Source organism: Orbicella franksi, chromosome 5 (assembly GCF_964199315.1).
Source record: "Orbicella franksi chromosome 5, jaOrbFran1.1, whole genome shotgun sequence".
NCBI lineage: Eukaryota > Metazoa > Cnidaria > Anthozoa > Scleractinia > Merulinidae > Orbicella > Orbicella franksi.
In genome coordinates, this window is record NC_138149.1 from 19,704,376 (window position 1) to 19,725,924 (window position 21,549).

General features: G+C 36.9%; 1 protein-coding gene across 4 annotated transcripts in view; it reads right to left on the reverse strand.

The window, feature by feature from the left end:
- Positions 1 to 21,549, reverse strand: part of LOC145487495 (transcriptional repressor NF-X1-like) — a 219,357-nt gene that overhangs the window by 15,941 nt on the left and 181,867 nt on the right. For all 4 annotated transcript variants that reach the window (XM_081466292.1, XM_081466291.1, XM_081466289.1 and 1 more), the window contains one exon: positions 21,400 to 21,545. In XM_081466292.1, coding sequence (XP_081322418.1) covers positions 21,400 to 21,545 — 146 coding nt within the window. The remainder of the gene's footprint in view (positions 1 to 21,399; positions 21,546 to 21,549) is intronic.

A 21,549-nucleotide genomic window follows, 5' to 3' on the forward strand; every position in this document is an offset into this window, starting at 1 on the left:
AGACAGAAACGGAGGGTCGCACTAGTGGGAGATAATTGTCAGTACCAAATTTCAAATTTATTTGCTTGGCAATGTCATCCCAAGCTTTGCGGGCTTGACTGCTGTTGATGCGATCAAAATTCTCGGCTCACAGGTTGAATAGCATTTTTTCTTCGTCATCTGACCATCTTACATAAGATCGTTTTCCAGTATCTACGGGTTCAGGATCAGGAGACGATTGGGAAGACGAAGATGACGACGTTTGTGAAGCGCTTGCTTGCATGGACCTGGTCGGTAGAGCGCTTTCCTGCGCAATGCTCGCATGTGAAGTGCTCGGTTGCGTTCCCCTTCCAGTCATATCATTGTAGACGGGAGCATACTGCGGGTATTCCATGCTGTCGCTGTAAAAAACTTGAAAACCTCGTTTTTCATGTTATGCTGACAAGCGTTCACAGTTACCGCTGTGATTCCCATTGTTTGGCTCGACTTTTCGAAAATCTGCCTGCCCCACCCAAGCACTACGGCGTCTTTGATGTTTTGCCGATTCGCAAAGTTTTTGCCAAAGCGAAAAACCTGCGGTCGCTCTAGGCAAAGGCCCGCGATGACAGATTTTCACCGCAAAGTAAACAAATTCTGGCAAAGATTTCCCAAGTGCGACCCATACCTATAGCACAGTCAGACGGCTCCACTCTACTAAAAATTCCTCCTCATAACAGAGCATTTTGTTCTTGTTAGGCAGCACAATCAGTATCAAACTTGCTATTAATTGCCCTTAAAATAAAGACGTTTTGATCGTAATATCAGTCTCAATGCGTTTACGTAATTTCAATGTGATGTTCTATAAAAAAGGCTTTACAGAAAAAGAGACTCTAGCTTTCCATATTTTGCGACTCCGTTTGAACTGGCCTCTTTGGAGCATTCTTTGTTTCTGTAGGGAATCATGAAATGATGCCACCTCGAACAATTGCGGTGTTGAAGGAAACATGAGAGGCACACCATTGGCTACCGAGCTCACAGTTCACAGCAAGAGGAAAAGGGTTTGCAAAAATTAATGAGCTAGTTACTTCTAACCATATCTTTGTTAAATAATAGAGAAAAAAAACGTTAGAGAAAAAAACGTTTGTGAACTATGTAGTGGTTGTTTAATGCTTAAAGACCACATGCTGAATGGTATACAGGAAGTGAATTAACTGCTTTCTCACTAACCGAAAGTGTCCCGTGACAGAGCCTCCCAACAAAAATGAAGTTACCTCTTTAACGGCTCATCGTAAGCTAATTTTAAGTGATCTCGTTGGAGGCTCCAACACATGGAAGGTTGTGCCGCAAAAGTATTTGTTATCTCTGAAGGGAGGTTTGGAAACACCAAAAGATTATTTTACTTGTAGACGACTGCTGGTAATTTTCCCAAATTATCCCAGAATCCTGATGTCTTTTCGAGAAATTCGGATGTATTTGAACAAGTGTTTGATCTCAAAAGACTTCCCTAAACTGGCGAAAACACGTCAGCTAATTAGGAGAAAAGTGTTGTCTGCCAAAATGCAATAAAGTAAGCTTAATGGAGATAAATTTTGCTTGAAACATGTAAACCTAACTTAATATTTAGAGAAGTGTTTGCGATTTCGCAAGGGAGTCCAAACTTCTTCTGAACAACTTAATTTAGAGAAGTGATGGTGATCTCACAAGGGATTCCAAAACTTCGTAACATCTTAATTTAGAAAAGTGTTTGTGATCTCGCAAGGGATTTGAAAACGTCTTCTGAACACCTTACCTTAATTTAGAGAAGTGTTTGTGATCTCGCAAGGGATTCCAAACCTTCGTAACATCTTTACTTACTTTAGAAAAGTGTTTGTGATCTCGCAAGGGATTCCAAAACTTCTTCTAAACATCTTAACTTACTTTAGAGAAGTGTTTGTGATCTCACAAGGGATTCCAAAACTTCGTAACATCTTAACCTACTCTAGAAAAGTGTTTGTGATCTTGCAATGAATTCCAAAACTTCTTTTCAACATCTTAACTTATTTTAGAGAAGTGTTTGTGATCTTGCAAGGGATTCCAAAACTTCTTCCGAACATCTTAACTTACTTTAGAGAAGTGTTTGTGATCTCACAAGGGATTCCAAAACTTCGTAACATCTTAACTTACTTTAGAAAAGTGTTTGTGATCTCGCAAGGGATTCCAAAACTTCTTCTAAACATCTTAACTTATTTTAGAGAAGTGTTTGTGATCTCGCAAGGGATTCCAAAACTTCCTAACATCTTAACTTACTTTAGAAAAGTGTTTGTGATCTCGCAAGGGATTCCAAAACTTCTTCTAAACATCTTAACTTACTTTAGAGAAGTGTTTGTGATCTCGCAAGGGATTCCAAAACTTCGTAACATCTTTACTTACTTTAGAAAAGTGTTTGTGATCTCGCAAGGGATCCCAAAACTTCGTAACATCTTTACTTACTTTAGAAAAGTGTTTGTGATCTCGCAAGGGATTCCAAAACTTCTTCTAAACATCTTAACTTACTTTAGAGAAGTGTTTGTGATCTCGCAAGGGATTCCAAAACGTCGTAACATCTTAACTTACTTTAGAAAAGTGTTTGTGATCTCGCAAGGGATTCCAAAACTTCTTCTAAACATCTTAACTTACTTTAGAGAAGTGTTTGTGATCTCACAAGGGATTCCAAAACTTCGTAACATCTTAACTTACTTTAGAAAAGTGTTTGTGATCTCGCAAGGGATTCCAAAACTTCTTCTAAACATCTTAACTTATTTTAGAGAAGTGTTTGTGATCTCGCAAGGGATTCCAAAACTTCCTAACATCTTAACTTACTTTAGAAAAGTGTTTGTGATCTCGCAAGGGATTCCAAAACTTCTTCTAAACATCTTAACTTACTTTAGAGAAGTGTTTGTGATCTCGCAAGGGATTCCAAAACTTTGTAACATCTTTACTTACTTTAGAAAAGTGTTTGTGATCTCGCAAGGGATTCCAAAACTTCTTCTAAACATCTTAACTTACTTTAGAGAAGTGTTTGTGATCTCACAAGGGATTCCAAAACTTCGTAACATCTTAACTTACTTTAGAAAAGTGTTTGTGATCTCGCAAGGGATTCCAAAACTTCTTCTAAACATCTTAACTTATTTTAAAGAAGTGTTTGTGATCTCGCAAGGGATTCCAAAACTTCGTAACATCTTTACTTACTTTAGAAAAGTGCTTGTGATCTCGCGAGGGATTCCAAAACTTCTTCCAAACATCTTAACTTATTTTAGAGAAGTGTTTGTGATCTCCCAAGGGATTCCAAAACTTCGTAACTGCTTTACTTACTTTAGAAAAGTGTTTGTGATCTCGCAAGGGATTCCAAAACTTCTTCTAAACATCTTAACTTATTTTAGAGAAGTGTTTGTGATCTCGCAAGGGATTCCAAAACTTCGTAACATCTTTACTTACTTTAGAAAAGTGCTTGTGATCTCGCAAGGGATTCCAAAACTTCTTCCAAACATCTTAACTTATTTTAGAGAAGTGTTTGTGATCTCCCAAGGGATTTCAAAACTTCGTAACTGCTTTACTTACTTTAGAAAAGTGTTTGTGATCTCGCAAGGGATTCCAAAACTTCTTATAAACATCTTAACTTACTTTAGAGAAGTGTTTGTGATCTCGCAAGGGATTCCAAAACTTCGTAACATCTTTACTTACTTTAGAAAAGTGTTTGTGATCTCGCAAGGGATCCCAAAACTTCTTCTAAACATCTTAACTTACTTTAGAGAAGTGTTTGTGATCTCACAAGGGATTCCAAAACTTCGTAACATCTTAACTTACTTTAGAAAAGTGTTTGTGATCTCGCAAGGGATTCCAAAACTTCTTCTAAACATCTTAACTTATTTTAGAGAAGTGTTTGTGATCTCGCAAGGGATCCCAAAACTTCGTAACATCTTTACTTACTTTAGAAAAGTGTTTGTGATCTCGCAAGGGATTCCAAAACTTCTTCTAAACATCTTAACTTACTTTAGAGAAGTGTTTGTGATCTCACAAGGGATTCCAAAACGTCGTAACATCTTAACTTACTTTAGAAAAGTGTTTGTGATCTCGCAAGGGATTCCAAAACTTCTTATAAACATCTTAACTTACTTTAGAGAAGTGTTTGTGATCTCACAAGGGATTCCAAAACTTCGTAACATCTTAACTTACTTTAGAAAAGTGTTTGTGATCTCGCAAGGGATTCCAAAACTTCTTCTAAACATCTTAACTTATTTTAGAGAAGTGTTTGTGATCTCGCAAGGGATTCCAAAACTTCGTAACATCTTTACTTACTTTAGAAAAGTGCTTGTGATCTCGCAAGGGATTCCAAAACTTCTTCCAAACATCTTAACTTATTTTAGAGAAGTGTTTGTGATCTCCCAAGGGATTTCAAAACTTCGTAACTGCTTTACTTACTTTAGAAAAGTGTTTGTGATCTCGCAAGGGATTCCAAAACTTCTTATAAACATCTTAACTTACTTTAGAGAAGTGTTTGTGATCTCGCAAGGGATTCCAAAACTCTGTAACATCTTAACTTATTTTAGAGAAGTGTTTGTGATCTCGCAAGGGATTCCAAAACTTCCTAACATCTTAACTTACTTTAGAAAAGTGTTTGTGATCTCGCAAGGGATTCCAAAACTTCTTCTAAACATCTTAACTTATTTTAGAGAAGTGTTTGTGATCTCGCAAGGGATTCCAAAACTTCGTAACATCTTTACTTACTTTAGAAAAGTGCTTGTGATCTCGCAAGGGATTCCAAAACTTCTTCCAAACATCTTAACTTATTTTAGAGAAGTGTTTGTGATCTCGCAAGGGATTCCAAAACTTCCTAACATCTTAACTTACTTTAGAAAAGTGTTTGTGATCTCGCAGGGGATTCCAAAACTTCTTCTAAACATCTTAACTTACTTTAGAGAAGTGTTTGTGATCTTGCAAGGGATTCCGAAACTTCGTAACATCTTAACTTACTTTAGAAAAGTGTTTGTGATCTCGCAAGGGATTCCAAAACTTCTTCTAAACATCTTAACTTATTTTAGAGAAGTGTTTGTGATCTCGCAAGGGATTCCGAAACTTCGTAACATCTTAACTTACTTTAGAAAAGTGTTTGTGATCTCGCAAGGGATTCCAAAACTTCTTCTAAACATCTTAACTTATTTTAGAGAAGTGTTTGTGATCTCGCAAGGGATTCCAAAACTTCCTAACATCTTAACTTACTTTAGAAAAGTGTTTGTGATCTCGCAAGGGATTCCAAAACTTCTTCTAAACATCTTAACTTATTTTAGAGAAGTGTTTGTGATCTCGCAAGGGATTCCAAAACTTCGTAACATCTTTACTTACTTTAGAAAAGTGCTTGTGATCTCGCAAGGGATTCCAAAACTTCTTCCAAACATCTTAACTTATTTTAGAGAAGTGTTTGTGATCTCGCAAGGGATTCCAAAACTTCCTAACATCTTAACTTACTTTAGAAAAGTGTTTGTGATCTCGCAAGGGATTCCAAAACTTCTTCTAAACATCTTAACTTATTTTAGAGAAGTGTTTGTGATCTCGCAAGGGATTCCAAAACTTCCTAACATCTTAACTTACTTTAGAAAAGTGTTTGTGATCTCGCAAGGGATTCCAAAACTTCTTCTAAACATCTTAACTTATTTTAGAGAAGTGTTTGTGATCTCGCAAGGGATTCCAAAACTTCCTAACATCTTAACTTACTTTAGAAAAGTGTTTGTGATCTCGCAAGGGATTCCAAAACTTCTTCTAAACATCTTAACTTATTTTAGAGAAGTGTTTGTGATCTCGCAAGGGATTCCAAAACTTCCTAACATCTTAACTTACTTTAGAAAAGTGTTTGTGATCTCGCAAGGGATTCCAAAACTTCTTCTAAACATCTTAACTTATTTTAGAGAAGTGTTTGTGACCTCGCAAGGGATTCCAAGACTTAGTAACATCTTTACTTACTTTAGAAAAGTGTTTGTGATCTCGCAAGGGATTCCAAAACTTCTTCTAAACATCTTAACTTACTCTAGAGAAGTGTTTGTGATCTCACAAGGGATTCCAAAACTTCGTAACATTTTAACTTATTTTAGAAAAGTGTTTGTGATCTCGCAAGGGATTCCAAAACTTCTTCTGAACATAACTTATTTTAGAGAAGTGTTTGTGATCTCGCAAGGGATTCCAAAACTTCGTAACATCTTAACTTACTTCAGAAAAGTGTTTGTAATCTCGCAAGGAATTCCAAAACTTCTTCTAAACATCTTAACTTACTTTAGAGAAGTGTTTGTGATCTCGCAAGGGATTCCAAAACTCTGTAACATCTTAACTTATTTTAGAGAAGTGTTTGTGATCTCGCAAGGGATTCCAAAACTTCGTAACATCTTAACTTACTTCAGAAAAGTGTTTGTAATCTCGCAAGGAATTCCAAAACTTCTTCTAAACATCTTAACTTACTTTAGAGAAGTGTTTGTGATCTCGCAAGGGATTCCAAAACTCTGTAACATCTTAACTTATTTTAGAGAAGTGTTTGTGATCTCGCAAGGGATTCCAAAACTTCCTAACATCTTAACTTACTTTAGAAAAGTGTTTGTGATCTCGCAAGGGATTCCAAAACTTCTTCTAAACATCTTAACTTATTTTAGAGAAGTGTTTGTGATCTCGCAAGGGATTCCAAAACTTCGTAACATCTTAACTTACTTTAGAAAAGTGTTTGTGATCTCGCAAGGGATTCCAAAACTTCTTTTCAACATCTTAACTTATATTAGAGAAGTGTTTGTGATCTCGCAAGGGATTCCAAAACTCCTACAGTTTATTTAACTAGATGAATGCTGTAACAAGGTTTTCGAAAACTGCAGAAAAAAAAAAGAAATTCACTACCTATACTAAGAGAAATACTTCAAAACTCTGTTTGGTTCTCCTGAAGGTTCCTTGAACATCGTAGTTTGTTATTCAACTGTATGAGTGTTTTTTAATTTATGAAAGTTTCCTAATCATTGAAGGGTTTACAAAGATTTTACTTAGAACAAGTGCAGTTACATATAGGTTATTTTAAACAATTATACCCATTTACGTGAAGTGTTATTATTTACGACTGTTCTTCGCGATTGTATTTTATTGTGTTCACATGATGTAAGTTTCTCCGCAGGTTCTAGAGTGGAACGTGGAGTACTTTGTTGGTGTTTTGCTGAACAAATTGCATTTCAGGTATGATATAGGCTTTCCTGCAATTTGAAAAGGGAAAAAAAGGGACTCACATCCATATAGAGGTGTTTTTTTAACAGTTAGACACAAGTTTTTTTATTAAGGAAAGAGTGTTTTTTTTAGTTTTATTAGGCAATTTCAAAGATAAAGGTACAAAACTGTCAATTTTTCCTTTTGAAGGTCAAAAAAGTCAATACCATTTTTCAAGATAAAGATCAACGTGCACGTGCTAAATGTTGTTCCTTTCCTTTTTACACAGGTTGAAAGAGAGTTGACTGTGAGACCATTTTGCGTCAACAATTCAGGTAATTCAAGTAGGTAATTCACCTCATATAATAACGTTAAGGACTGCAAAAAGATTCTAAGGAAAGCTCTTTTTAACAGCTCAGTTTCACGAAAATAAGTAGACATATGGTCAGCTGCATATTACTAATTTCTGGTAGAAATGCTAGCGTCGGACGTGGTGATGGTTGTTGAGCATCTGACATAAGCAGTTAGAAGAAGTGTTATGCAAATGGAAACTGCAATTATGCAGTTTACAGGCTTCGAGGTCAAGATAGTGCCTTCCTGGCAAACGTTTTGTTTAGTAAAGCATATTAAATAATTAGTAGCGTTTAAATCAGATATAGTTAATCAGTAGCAAGATTCAGTTTTCTGTCAGAAACTCGAAAGCCTCCAGTAGAAAAGATCCAATGCAAAAATAACAGCCTAAATGTATGTCGCCCAGAAGAAGCACTTCCCTAAAGGAATTAAAACTATTCACCTTGAAGATTAGGACAAAATAAATCACTGTGTCGAGTTTTAAGGCTATCTTCTTCTCTAATTGGAGATCCCTTATAATCCGTTAAATAAGTCTCTACTTTGTAACCTTTAAACCAAAAAACGTCAAAGCGGTTTTAGTATTTTGTTCCATTTGCTTTTTTAGTGTGATCACGTTATAAGAAACGTGACCAGATAACAGAAGGCATTGGTAGCCATTTTTGCATATGGTCAGTTAGAAAAATAGATCGTTAGATGATGTTGTAGCTTCCTAGAGGGACGCTGTTTGGGCAAGAATGCACTTTCTTTAGTGCATCTGCTAACGAGGATTAGGATGTTTTGGATTATAGATTCTGGGTACGATTTCCCACAAGTGCCACCAACACTTGACTCGGAGCTGCAGTTGGGATTATAAGAAGATATATGGTCTTTCATATATTCACTTGTAGTTGGGACTATGGTTGAAGGGGCAGGTGCACCAGAGCAGTTTTGTTTTCTCACAATTCTTTCAAAATTTGCAAACGAATGAACTATTAATATTGTTCTGGCCTGAGAATGAAAACTAGTTCAAAATGTCTGTTGGTTTTTCTCAATGTTGAGTTTTTCTATTTGTAGCTAGCAAGGGGTTATTAATACAGTCTGGATTATAGATTCTGAGGAACAGGTACGATTTCTCATAAGTGCCACCAATACTTAAAGATATACTCGGAGCTGTCAAAAAGTTATGTCGTTAAGTTTGAAGGGGGCAGGTACACCAGAGCAGTTTAAAAACTGGAATGTGTGAGCTCGAGGTTCATTTCCAGCCCTTGTTCCTCCCATTATGGACTGAGAGGAAAAATTCAATTACAATTTGTAAATTAGTAGAGCTAACTCTAGGTATTGAACAGATCCGAGCATAAAATCCACTATAGTACATTTGAAATTATCTGCCAGTTTCACAAGGTAACTAAGGCAGTCTGAACCTGGGTCCGTTGCGGTATTGGTTTCCTAAAAACGCTGACAACCCTAAACAGCAGTGGCAGTTAAGCAATTAATTTATCGTAAGTTTTCAATTTCTAGGTATTGCTCATTTTATGGCAAAATAAATGGTTTCTATAGATTTTTTTTACAACAAACATCTAATTCTATTGGATTTTACTCTTTTTTTATGCATGCTACATCTCCATTGAAGCCTGTATACATTTGGAAGAAAAAATGCAATCTACTTTGCATTTTTCATTAACAGCTGAATGGAGCAATGAGTTCTTGTAGTCTTTGTGGCCTTGGACACAGTTCAATTATGATACATTCAGCGACAATTGTTTTGCGGAGGGCTATAAATTACCGCTAGATGAATTATTGCATGGATGGAGAACTGTCCTAATCTTACTGCCATTCAATGATAATTGTAGTGTTTCCTTTTTCAGGTAAGTAAAATTTTTGTTTTTTCATGTTCACCAGTTAATTTAGTCATAATTGATTAAGTAATTATAATTAATTAATTGATTTATTATTACTGAGTCAAATTAATTAATTGATTAATTAATTAGATTCAACGGAATTTTAATTTAACTAACTCAATTAATTAAATTAAAATTGAATTAAAAAAGTTATTTATACTCTTCCTGGCTGGCGCAAAAAGTAATGTAAAAATTGCTGGGAAAACCAGCGTTTCTTAAGTTGTGCTGGCTGGGAAAAAGCATCCCCCAAACGGTTCCTGGCTGGCAACTTCATTTAGCTATCTTCTACTAGCTGGTAGTGCGGAGCGGATATTATTTTCCCACAGTTGTTAATTATTAACTATTTATCTCTTATTGGATGTCAATTAATACTTTCGAGCAACAACAAGTCAATTTTAAAATTTTTCCCGTTGAGCACTCCTGTATGGTGGCTTGAAACATTGTGGAATTTTGAATTGTTCCAGTTCAGGGAGTTCTCTGAGCAAGGCTTTCCATTTCTGTTTACTAAGTTTGGGGATCTGGTCATCCCATCCAAGGCCCTTAAAACACAAGTCTTGCAGGATAGCTCTGGCAGGTAGGATACACGGGGATACCAAACCCAATGGAACATTGATTGAAGAGACAATGGACAGAATTTCTCTTCTTGTAGCTGGTTCTTTCTTTGCTAGCGATTTTGCAACTAAAGGTGTCTGTTTGAACATTCCACTGCATGCCTTGTTGAAGCCAAGATCCTTGACTGAGAGTGCCCTTTCTGATTCACAAATAGAGTTGATTACAAACATTGTAAATTTCTGGCAAACATTGTAAAGCTCCATTGAGCTGTGGAAATGAGCTATATAAATTCATGTATTATTATTATTAAGACGCATTCCGCTCAAAGTTCGAGCAATAAGTGCAAAAATTATTTACTAAAAATCTACTCATAGCATGGTAACTTTTTGAATACTATTTAAAACATCTAAATGTATTTCATTTCTCTAGGTGACCCCACGATTATCATTGTAAGAATGCTTAATGCGTGTGTTATTGTGTTTTCAACTAACGCGAAACGTCCGTTTTAATTGAAATATGGATAAATTCAAGATAAGTTTCCTCTGGCGGGGTCAGCTTGAGAACTTATATCTCGATAAGTTCTTCTTACCTTTATTCAAAATATTACCATGCTATGAGGCTTTTTGGGAACTTTATTTTTGCCACTATTGCTTGAGTGTTCTGCGGAAATCATCTTACTCATTACTTCTCTTGAATTGGTAAGGTGAAATTCTCCTTTCAATGGTAGTTCATGGAAATGTCCTGCCATTAGCAACAGCACGTGAATCTGTTACAACTGAAATTATGTAGATAGTCCTCTACATAGAAATTGCACTTAACGGTTTCGGCTGCAGCTGCATCAAAATTTTCTTTGTTGTGGCAAAAACCTTCTTTAAGGCATAGTTGGCTCAGCTTGGAGATGGAAAACCTTCAAACAAATGGAGCAAAATTTGGTATTCTTCTGGCTGCTTTTAAATCGCCATCTGGCCACCAAATGAATTGAAAATAGTTAGTCACTTAGCCATACTCAAACTTGATAGAACATTTCCTTAACAGCTCGTTGTTAAGAGAGGTTACATGATACTTTGCTGCGCATTCAAATAAAATTTGGAGCTTGTCTTGTTTGTGAGTGAAATACTGAATGGTGCGACAGGTGTCTTTCAGGGACAAGTTTGCACTAGTCACCTTTTCAGCATAGTTCTTGTGTAACAGGTTGTCCATGAAATTTTTCTATCTGTTTCGCTTGCTGTACAGTTCAATATTATCAAAGTATCAGCCACTTTAGTCACAACAATTTAATTCCATTTGTCACTACTTACTTAGAAACCTAGTAATAGTAACAAAGGCATGAATAAAAAATGAAACTAAACTAGACGCTTTGCTGCGTGTACCCAGGCAGTCGCTATACTGAGAGGCACTAGCTATATTGCAATCGAGCTAAGTGTTCTGCATTTGAAGTCGTACGAAATTCAATCGAATCGATGTGCTCAAGCTATTCTGTTTTTGATTGCATTTCTTGGAATCAAGTATTAGCTCATTACTCGTTTGCAGGTCTTTAAGGCAAGAAATGAGTCAAGGCCTTTATATCAGCCTATAAACGTTTCAGTCTATTTTCCTTAGCCTTTGTGGTCGTTATTTACGTTTCTCAAGCAAGCGAGACATTTTGCATTTCAGAGTTATGGCGGTGCGTGACATAGACCTACAAACACGTTTGTCAAAAACCATATACTTATCTCGTGATTTTTAGCCCATTCAGAAGTTAAAGCATTAAGAAAAGTGCTTATGTAAATGCTTGTTTATTCAGTACAGATAATCAGTCGCCTAGATAGCCAAAGTAAGTTCCAGATGTTTACACTATTTACCGGCTGCAATGTTGGCGTACCACGGAGGTACACCAACATGGCGGCTCCGTACTGGGCTCTGTAAATTTGTGCAAAATGTTTCGACGAATATCTGAGCTTGGCAAAAAACACAGACTTAAAAACTGGAGAAGTATCATCTTTAGTAACCTCCTATAACATCACAATTTCTTGATTTTATCCACTAAATGGAGCCGAAATTTAAACCCAGGCCTCACTGCCTGGGTAAAAATGAAAACATGAGCAAAGGTCAATGCCCAATGGCTAACACTTGCCAGTGGTTTGAGAGAATTACAGCAAACCAAAAGTACAGCTCAAAATCTTTAAAGTGCACCTAACTGCCAAATTTTCTTCGCTAAAATAATAAAACTTATTTTGTGGAGTAATTTGCCGCAAAAATTTTTCGATTCGGTTAAATCCTTGAATTTCTGTGCCCCCTTGAAACCGAGTTTTGGATGGTTTGTGTCCGCGCATGGGGAATCTGAGGAGGGTTAAAGCTGTAACGTCAAATCCAGAACGAATGCTTCGGCTGCCCCAGTCAGGTCAACATTTTTCACTTTACAAAACATTTTTCGACATTCCTACTGTATGTCATCTTCAGTTGTAAATGTTTGACGGTTGTACATTTGAATTTTCACTGTATACAGGATTATGTTACAGCATTACGCCATACAATTTACCTTAACAATTTGAATATTGGAATGCACTGGGAATAAAGGACTGCACAACACATTAAAAAAATTAAATAAAGTAAACAAAAAATGAAAAAGAATTAACAAGAAGAGACAAATGTAAGTGCCTCGGCTGTTGGTTTAGAGCTGGAATTTCCCTCTTAATATACAGCACCTCTTTTACCTTAACTTAAAAACTCGAGGCGGTGGAATCCAGAATTGTGAAAGATTCGGCAGAGCATGAGTCACGACAAGTCCCTGATGGCTGCAACACTAGTCCTAGTTAGTGCTTGTAAACATGCGAAGCCTTGTTCGACAGAAGGTACTTACGAACATGTTTACAAATGTGGTGAGTGGTCTCACCAATGTCGCAGGCATTACAGTCAGCACATGTGAATTTATAAATGACATGCGAACGGAGACTCTGCGGCACGGATTCTTTCAAGCTGAACTCAAATGTAGAAAAAAACTAACTTAATATCTAGATAAGTTTTGCAATGACGTTTAATCAGCTGTCTTAATTTAATATGCGCAACTTTAAAAAAACGGTCAACATAAGGGAGTTTGTAGAAATGGGTAGAAGTTCCATTTGAGCTGAGCAGGCCACTCTGCTCATTTGCAGGATTGACATTCATTTTCTTAGAAACATAGCTATGACTAATTTTGTCAATAACCCAGATGGGTTACCGGCAGTAAATTTGCAATTAGTACACAGGAAGCTGCTTATATTGTGCTACAATTACATGAGAAAAACTTGAAGAGAAATAATATCCATTAATACTACACCTCCTGAAGAGAGGGTAGAGCTTTTGAAAGCCACGAATGATATTAAAGAAATGGCCAGTGATTCTGAAGAGATTTATAAAAGTGATTTGCTCAAATGAAATTGTAAACGTCCAGCAAAGCTGGAACACTTAACACTTGCAGACTGGGCTGCATGGTATGATAGGAGTGGAAAGCCTTACGTAAAACCAATGACTGAGTTGGACCCTGATGGCTTGCCATTAGAACTGAAATACTGACACCTCTATTAAGTAGATGCAGATACTAAAATAAATTGTATTTGGCTAATTTCTATTGTTAAAAACCTCTATTAAACGGACACTGGACTAAATTGACAATGTGGCACTGGATTACGTAGTTGAAATAGTCGATTAAATGTACAGTACCCGTATAATCGTTGCTTTATTGAAAGGGCATTATTACAAACAAATTAAAGTTGGCGATGAAAGCTGATGAACTTGAACTCTGGATAGCTTCGTTAACAACCTGGAATTTTATAACAGTACAGAGGAACCGTTGAATGTCAACTGTTAACAAACAATGTGCAATTGTCACAAACCTTTATTAAGTGGACACCCTCTATTAAGTGGACACATGGGAAGGGTGTCCGCTTAATAGAGGTTTCACTGTATCTCAAACAAACAAACATTACACCTTCTTCACTGGAATTTGAGCAGAATGAACAATTTGCTACTAAACTATGCACCATTAATGAAGCCCTTGCCAAAGATATTTATGAGACTGTGGATTTAAAGGTCAGGGTACTATCAAAGGAAGAAAATAAGCAGCCCATAGTATAAAATGAGAACGTGAAATACACCTGTGATTGTGTTATAGGAGACAACTGTAATTCCATGAGGCTTGTGCTTTGGGAAAACATTCTTGACCATATTTGTGCTGGATAGTCATACCAATTTCAGAATTTGAAAGTGCGAATTTTTGAGGATGAGAAATATTTACACACAAATGACTTGACAAAATATGAAGAAATAGAAGATTTGAAGAATGTAAATCTAACAACACCAAAAGTACAAGAGCATCTAGCTGTCCATTTAAAATGGTATACATCCTACATTGTATGCAACATGGCATGAGGAAAAATGCAATTTGTGATAACCGGTATTGACATAAATTAATATTTTGCCGCCATGAAACAGAGAACTGGGTGCTAGTGTAGTATGCAAAGGCTCATGGTTAGTATGTTTGTAAAAGGAGACGGTTGAGAAACTTGCGGCGGGGCTGAAGTACAGGTCACAGGTCACAATAAAAAATAATGTGAATTTGCGGTGAGTTTGTATTTATAATTATCGTATTTAGTTCCCATTTCATATTAAGACATCCCTATCCACCCAATGATTTTGTCCTCCTACCTGTCTCTCTTAAATGAAACAGCCAAAGAATTTACTTCATTTGCCTAAAACCACAAGAAATACTTGCAAAATTGCAAATGAATTAATGACCGTCGCTTCTGGCGAAATTAAACTTGCAAAGTAAACACGATCTTATTTTCCACATAGCGAAAGTAAAAGCTGCAATGTCAACGCATTCCATGGCTGATGTAATATCTCTTTTTAGCGTGTTTATTATTCCCGTTAAATCCAACGCTTCGATAAAACCAAAAGAAAATATATTTTACTCACAACAAAGAAAACAATATCCGTAAAATTGTCCGTGTATACATTGTTTTCACTGTCACGCAATAAAAAAATAAATCGAAAACCATCCAGTGGAAAAAGCTATGAACTTACGATGTTATAGAAGATAACTAAATAGGACACTTCTCCAAGTTTTAGACTTGTGCTTTTCTCCAAACTTCAGATATTTGTCGAAATGTTTCGCAGATATTTGCAGAGCGCAGTATGAAAACGCCATGTTGGTGTACCTCCGTGGTACACCAATATGGCGGCCGGAATATAGTGTAAACATCTAGAACTTACTTTGGTTATCTAGGCGACTGATTATCAGTACTGATCAAACAAACATTTACATAAGCACTTTTCATAATGCTCTAACTTCTAAAAAGGCTCAAAATCATGAGATAAGAATATATTTTTCGACAAACTCAATCGTAGCCTTGTGTCACGCACCTCCATAACCCTGAAATTCAAAATGCTCTGGATTCCAAACGAAGCACGCTATTGAGCTGTAAAATTGTAAACAGATATAAATATACCGCCTCTTATGCCTGATGAGGATAAAAACTTTGGTGGTTCTTTAGTTTTGGATTTTCGAAAGTGATGACGTCACGTGAAAACGATCTATTAATGTTTTAAGAGCTTCTGGCGGAAAAAAATCACATGTTGCATGACTCAAAATTTGACCGTGAGGGAGCTTGGGTCTGGTCACCGACAAAAAAAAACAAGAAGATCTGTTAGATCTTATAACCGCGCTTTTAAAATTTAACTGTTTGCTTAGCACTACCGTTGGAACGCAGTACACATTCCAAAGCAGTCATTGATGATTCTTTTCTTACTGTAGACATCACATCACTTGATCAACACAAACTGTATTATTGCACCATCAGTGGTAGCCATTGACAAATCTCCGATGACGTAATGGTCTTAATCTTTGTAGAACTTTCTTCGGGATATGTATGCGCATGAACGATATGAATGACACGATAATAACACTATTAACAACAGCTTTCTTTCTTTAAAGTCATGATTAAATTTAATTGGTGTTTTCCACGAGTAAAGGGCTAGCAAAGTAGTCACACAAGTCATAATTTAATAATAAAACTCTATCCCGAGTGATGTATCGATTTTGGTCACTCCAGTGACCACAGATTGAAAACGTGACAGAAAATTGGCGTTACTTTTGATTCTCACCAAATTTGGACAGTGGGATGATCTCATCATTAGCCAATTACAGGCTATTTTTCAGCTCTTTTCGTCTTATCCCCCCTCGGGAGAATTTTGTCAAGTTAGCTAATTTAGTATGCAAGCCACCGTAATGGCGGTCACCGTCGACGATATGTTCATTTGCTCAAAATTGGGGCAAAATCTTTCGCAAATGGAAGTCAGGACATTTGTAAGGATACAGAAAGTGATTTGGGACCAGTTGCTGGCTTCTAAGGCTGAATTTATCCAGAAGTAAGCTGTATTTTCGTTTTCGTGCCAAAAGCCACGCGGTGAAATATTATCGGCTTGTTATGCTCTCCTGTTCTGTTTTTTCTCTTGGTCTTTTTTGTGGCCCGCCGAAGCCAGTCTTTCGTCTAAATCAGTTGAAAAAAGTTTGAAAAAGATGTTCCCATTCAAGTTTAAGCTCTCAGGCGATAATTCTGGAGTTTTTTGGCCGAAACGTCGGCTTCGTTATGTTTGTGTTTTTCGGTTGCTATGGGCGACCGTTGCTTCCTTTGTTAGGTCAAGTCTGGGGAGTGAGGTCACAAAAAAATTCTAATTAATTCTGGTTTTGTTCGATTTCGCTGAAATTTTAACACGATAAAGCTGGATTGTTAAGGAATAGATTCACCGTCTGCCGATGTGGTAGCTATTAACGCTGAAGTGTTATATCGCTTTGAAGTCAGGGTTTTGAAGAGATTTTTTTGCAACAAGTGGGTTCAGCGTGATTTTGTAATCGGAGGTTTTTGTTGGCTATCTTTAGAATGAGGAACGGGGAATCGGGGAATCGGGCAATGGGAATGGGGCAATGGGAATGGGGAACGGGGAATCTATAAATAATGGGGAATCTTTAAAATGGGGAATCTTTAAAAGCGGGAATCTTTAAAACGGGAAATCTTTAAAATGTGGAATCTTTAAAAGGGGAATCTTTAAAAGGGGGAATCTTTAAATGCGGGAATCTTTAAAATGGGGAATCTTTAAAAGCGGGAATCTTTAAAATGGGGAATCTTTAAAAGCGGGAATCTTTAAAATGGGGAATCTTTAAAAGCGGGAATCTTTAAAACGGGGAATCTTTAAAAGCGGGAATCTTTAAAATGGGGAATCTTTAAAACAGGGAATCTTTAAAAGCGGGAATCTTTTTTAAGCGGGAATCTTTAAAAGCGGGTGATTTCTTGTCAACCACTGTTTTGACTTTCCGTCCTTGTTCCTGGTTTTTGTGATAAAAACGGCTCCAAACGACCCTTCCCCTATTACATCTATTTCGCCAAGATCATTCCACTCAAACTGTGGAAGACCTCCAAAGTGACCGATTCTTTCTTCTTTAAAGTGAATGCAATGGGTACTTTGAAATTGTCTTCGCATGACTGCATGGCGTAGAAAGAGGTATCATTAAGCACACAATGACAGATTATACGCGAAATTCGCCGCCACATCGTTCGGGCATCAAGCATCGAATTACTTTATTGCTAGTTTTCAGTGTCACGCCGTTCAAAATAAAACCGGTCAATAGATTAAGTCCAGAATCTTGAAGAGAAAGAAGTTAAATATGCAAAGACTTTCGCCAAGATTCAGGTCACAGCAATGTTTCTTATGCAAGACATGCGGAGAAATTTTTTACCCAAATTTATAGAGATTTTGATGGAGACGCCATGCTGGCGACCATCCGGATGCCGACTGGAAACCAACAGAAACATCTGTCACTGAGTTTTGCTACATTTACCTCTTCAGGAACTCAAAAACATTTTAAAAATAATACTTTTTGTAATACATGAACTGTTCAGATAGCCAAATTCCCCAAAATAAGTCACTCTTTTAATCACATGACAGCTTTCTTGCCCGTCATGTAAATGCCACGTCACACAAAAGCTTAGAAATTCAAGCTTAGTCTGTTACAAAACCAAGAACCCACTTGGAGCGAAAATTTGTATGAATATTAGTTTCCAGCTGCTCTTATACATCATGAAAGTAAAATCTCAGGATGATTAATAGTTTTGTAGTTTGAATTTTAGCGACGTCATGTGAACCAGATTTAGGGGACTGTTGAGTTATCGATTAAATAACCAAAAACGTGTTTTCCCTGCCATATATTTGTTGTTAAGTCGTAAGTCCTTCCATTAGCACATGGTAAGGCTACAACAAATATCCATTGCTGTGAAACTCAAATTGAAAACGTCACAGTCCGGAGTTAAGATAAATCCAGGCTGTTTGATTCTTTGGTTGGTCTAGTGGATCTCAAAGAGTGAGAATCAAGATTTGAACCGCTCCACTATCCCGCTAAACTGATGTGCTTTAATAGCGTGCAATATAATTACAATGAATAAATTCCACAACTGTCTCTGTACCTGTTGAGTTGATACATGTGACAGAATAAATAGCTTCCGGTGGGAAACTGAGAGATTATCGTTCACTTTTAAGTAAAGATTAACGCTACTAAAGATTCCCCGTTTTAAAGATTCCCGCTTTTAAAGATTCCCCATTTTAAAGATTCCCGCTTTTAAAGATTCCGCATTTTAAAGATTCCTGCTTTTAAAGATTCCCCGTTTTAAAGATTCCCGCTTTTAAAGATTCCCCATTTTAAAGATTCCCGCTTTTAAAGATTCCCCATTTCAAAGATTCCCGCTTTTAAAGATTCCCCATTTCAAAGATTCCCCATTTCAAAGATTCCCCATTTTAAAGATTCCCCATTTTAAAGATTCCCCATTTTAAAGATTCCCCCATTTTAAAGATTCCTGCTTTTAAACATTCCCCATTTTAAAGATTCCCGCTTTTAAAGATTCCCCATTTTAAAGATTCCCGCTTTTAAAGATTCCCCATTTTAAAGATTCCCTGTTTTAAAGATTCCCCATTTTAAAGATTCCCGCTTTTAAAGATTCCCCATTTTAAAGATTCCCCGTTCCCCGTTCCCCATTCCCATTGCCCGATTGCCCGATTGCCCGTTCCCCGGTTTAAAGATAGCCGTTTTTGTTGACCCCGAAGGAAAAAATATCTGGAAAAGGTCATTTCATCGACGATTCAAACAAATATAAACATGTATATGTTCCGAGGTAAATTTCTGGTGAAAAAATATAATTTTTGACGAGCGCTGGGTTTTTTAATTTTTTCCCACGAAAGTCAGTATTGGAGATGAGATTTATTGTTTCAACAGCTTTTGGCGAGTAAACATCACAGGTTGCGTGACTCAAAATTTGGCCGAGTGGAAGCTTGGGTCTGGTCGCCGACAAATCTACAAAAACAAGATCTGTTAGATCTTATAACCGCGCTTTTAAAATTTAACTGTTTTGGTAGCGCTACAGTTGCAATGCAATGCACATTCCAAAGCAGTCCTTGATGATTCTTTTCTTACTGTAGACATCACATCACTTGATCAACACAAACTCTATTATTGCACCATCAGTCGTAGCCGTTCTCCCATGACGTAATGGTCTTAATTTGGAACTTTCTTTGGGATATGTATGGGCATGAAGATACGAACACCGGCGTCGACAAAATCTGGATCGGACCGGACCGGATCACGGACCGGATTGCGGATCGGATCACGGATTGGATCACGGATTGGATCACAAAAAAGTTTTAAAGAAAAAAAACAATCAAATCGTTTATAAGATAATAAATAAAAAATAAAAGTAGAAAACTAAAATATGTTAAATAAAAATAAGAATCCCAACTTTGACGCAATGACATGTTAATTACAGAGAATGACAAGGTCATTTAAAAAGCCACGTAAGTGCCTAATTTAGGACAAATTTAAATTGTAATGAACAGGCAGATGTAGTTATATTTGAATGTTAGTTGGCTCGAAACCTCCCATTCTCGTTTTTGATATATTTTACCCACAACAAAGAAATCAATATCCATAAAATTGTCCGTGTATTAATGTTTTAACAGCTTTTAGCGAATAAACATCACACGTTGTGTGACTCAAAATTTGGCTGAGAGGAAGTCTGGGTCTGGTCACCGACAAAAAAAAAAAAATAAACCAAGGGTAGATTATGAACCGTGCTTGGCCCATGGCCGCGTGGTTAAAAAACCACAGGTAAACCATGAACCGCACTCGGCCCATGGCTGCGCGGTTAAAAAAAAAAATAAACCACGGGTAGAACATCAACCGCGCTCAGCCCATGGCCGCGCGGTCAAAAAAATAATAAGCCACAGGTAAACCATGAACTGCGCTCGGCCCATGGCTGTGCGGTTAATAAAATAAAATAAACCATGGGTAGAACATGAAACGTGCTCGGCCCATAGCCGTGTGGTTAATAAATAAACCACAGGTAGAATGTGAATTGCGCTCGGCCTATGGCCGCATGGTTAAAAAATAAACCAAGGGTAAACCATGAACCCCGCTCGGCTCATGGCCGAGCGGTTAAAAAATAAACCACAGGTAGATCATGAACCCCGCTCGGCCCTTGGCCGCTCGGTTAAAAAATCTCTGAGGAGTTGGAAAGAGGCCATTTCTTAGTATTTTCAAAAGGCTACTTGCCTCACCTACCCTGTGAGGTAGTTCTACACCCCTTCACATCCCTACATGAACTTCACAGATTTCTGTTATTGTCTTTTAGTATATAGAGGATATTACACAGTGGCGAGAAGAGATGAATTTTATGTTTGAGTGGCAAGAACAATATTTCGCGAGTGAGATATTGTTCTTGCCATTCAAACATAAAATTCATATCTTCGAGCTGACGAAGCAAACTTGATATCAGTGAAATCATTGATATCTTCACTAGTGAGGATATGGAAAATATTTCACCTGAGTCCCGGATGTGGTTTCATATGAATTTTATGAGTAATGTATTTTCCAGTAAAACACTCATGTCTATATAATAACTCATTATATTGTGTCCAACTGCCAAAAATAATGACATCTGAGGGCTACATCTTTGATCAGGAACTAGCAGTTTGCTTATTTGAAGTACCTTTTTCAATAATTATTCTAACCTTTAACAGATAGCATTGAAAACTACATCAAACTTTTTCTAGGGAAAATATGAAAGAAACTGATCTGCAAAATTAAGATTTTGTCCTGTATTTACTGATGTGTGCTCTAACTGGTTGCTGGAATAAAGTCCCAGATCCATATATTTTTCTTCTGAAGCTCTATCATGACCCTTGGTCCCTGTGTTGCTAATGGTACATCTGAGAAGAGCATCCTAGTGAAGACTACTTTGAAAAAAACATTGCTAGGCATTAAATTGACAACTTAAGTGGGTATTTTATTGTTTAAGTATGTTGCGAATGCTTGCAGCTCAAGACAAGGGGTACATGTACATCTAACATTGAAAATGCATTGAATAAAAACATGAGAACTACAAAATAAAATAGAGCAACAAAAGCGCAAATGTAGGAAACTAACTTGGTAGCAGTGACAACTGTACTTCGCTTTGGTTCTTGATCGTAACTTCTACTGGAACAGTTGTAAAACACAGCAATCTCATGGACAAGTCGTCTGTGATTTGAGTTCATTGGTGGAAATGAATGTGATCTTGGAGAAGCTGACAACTGT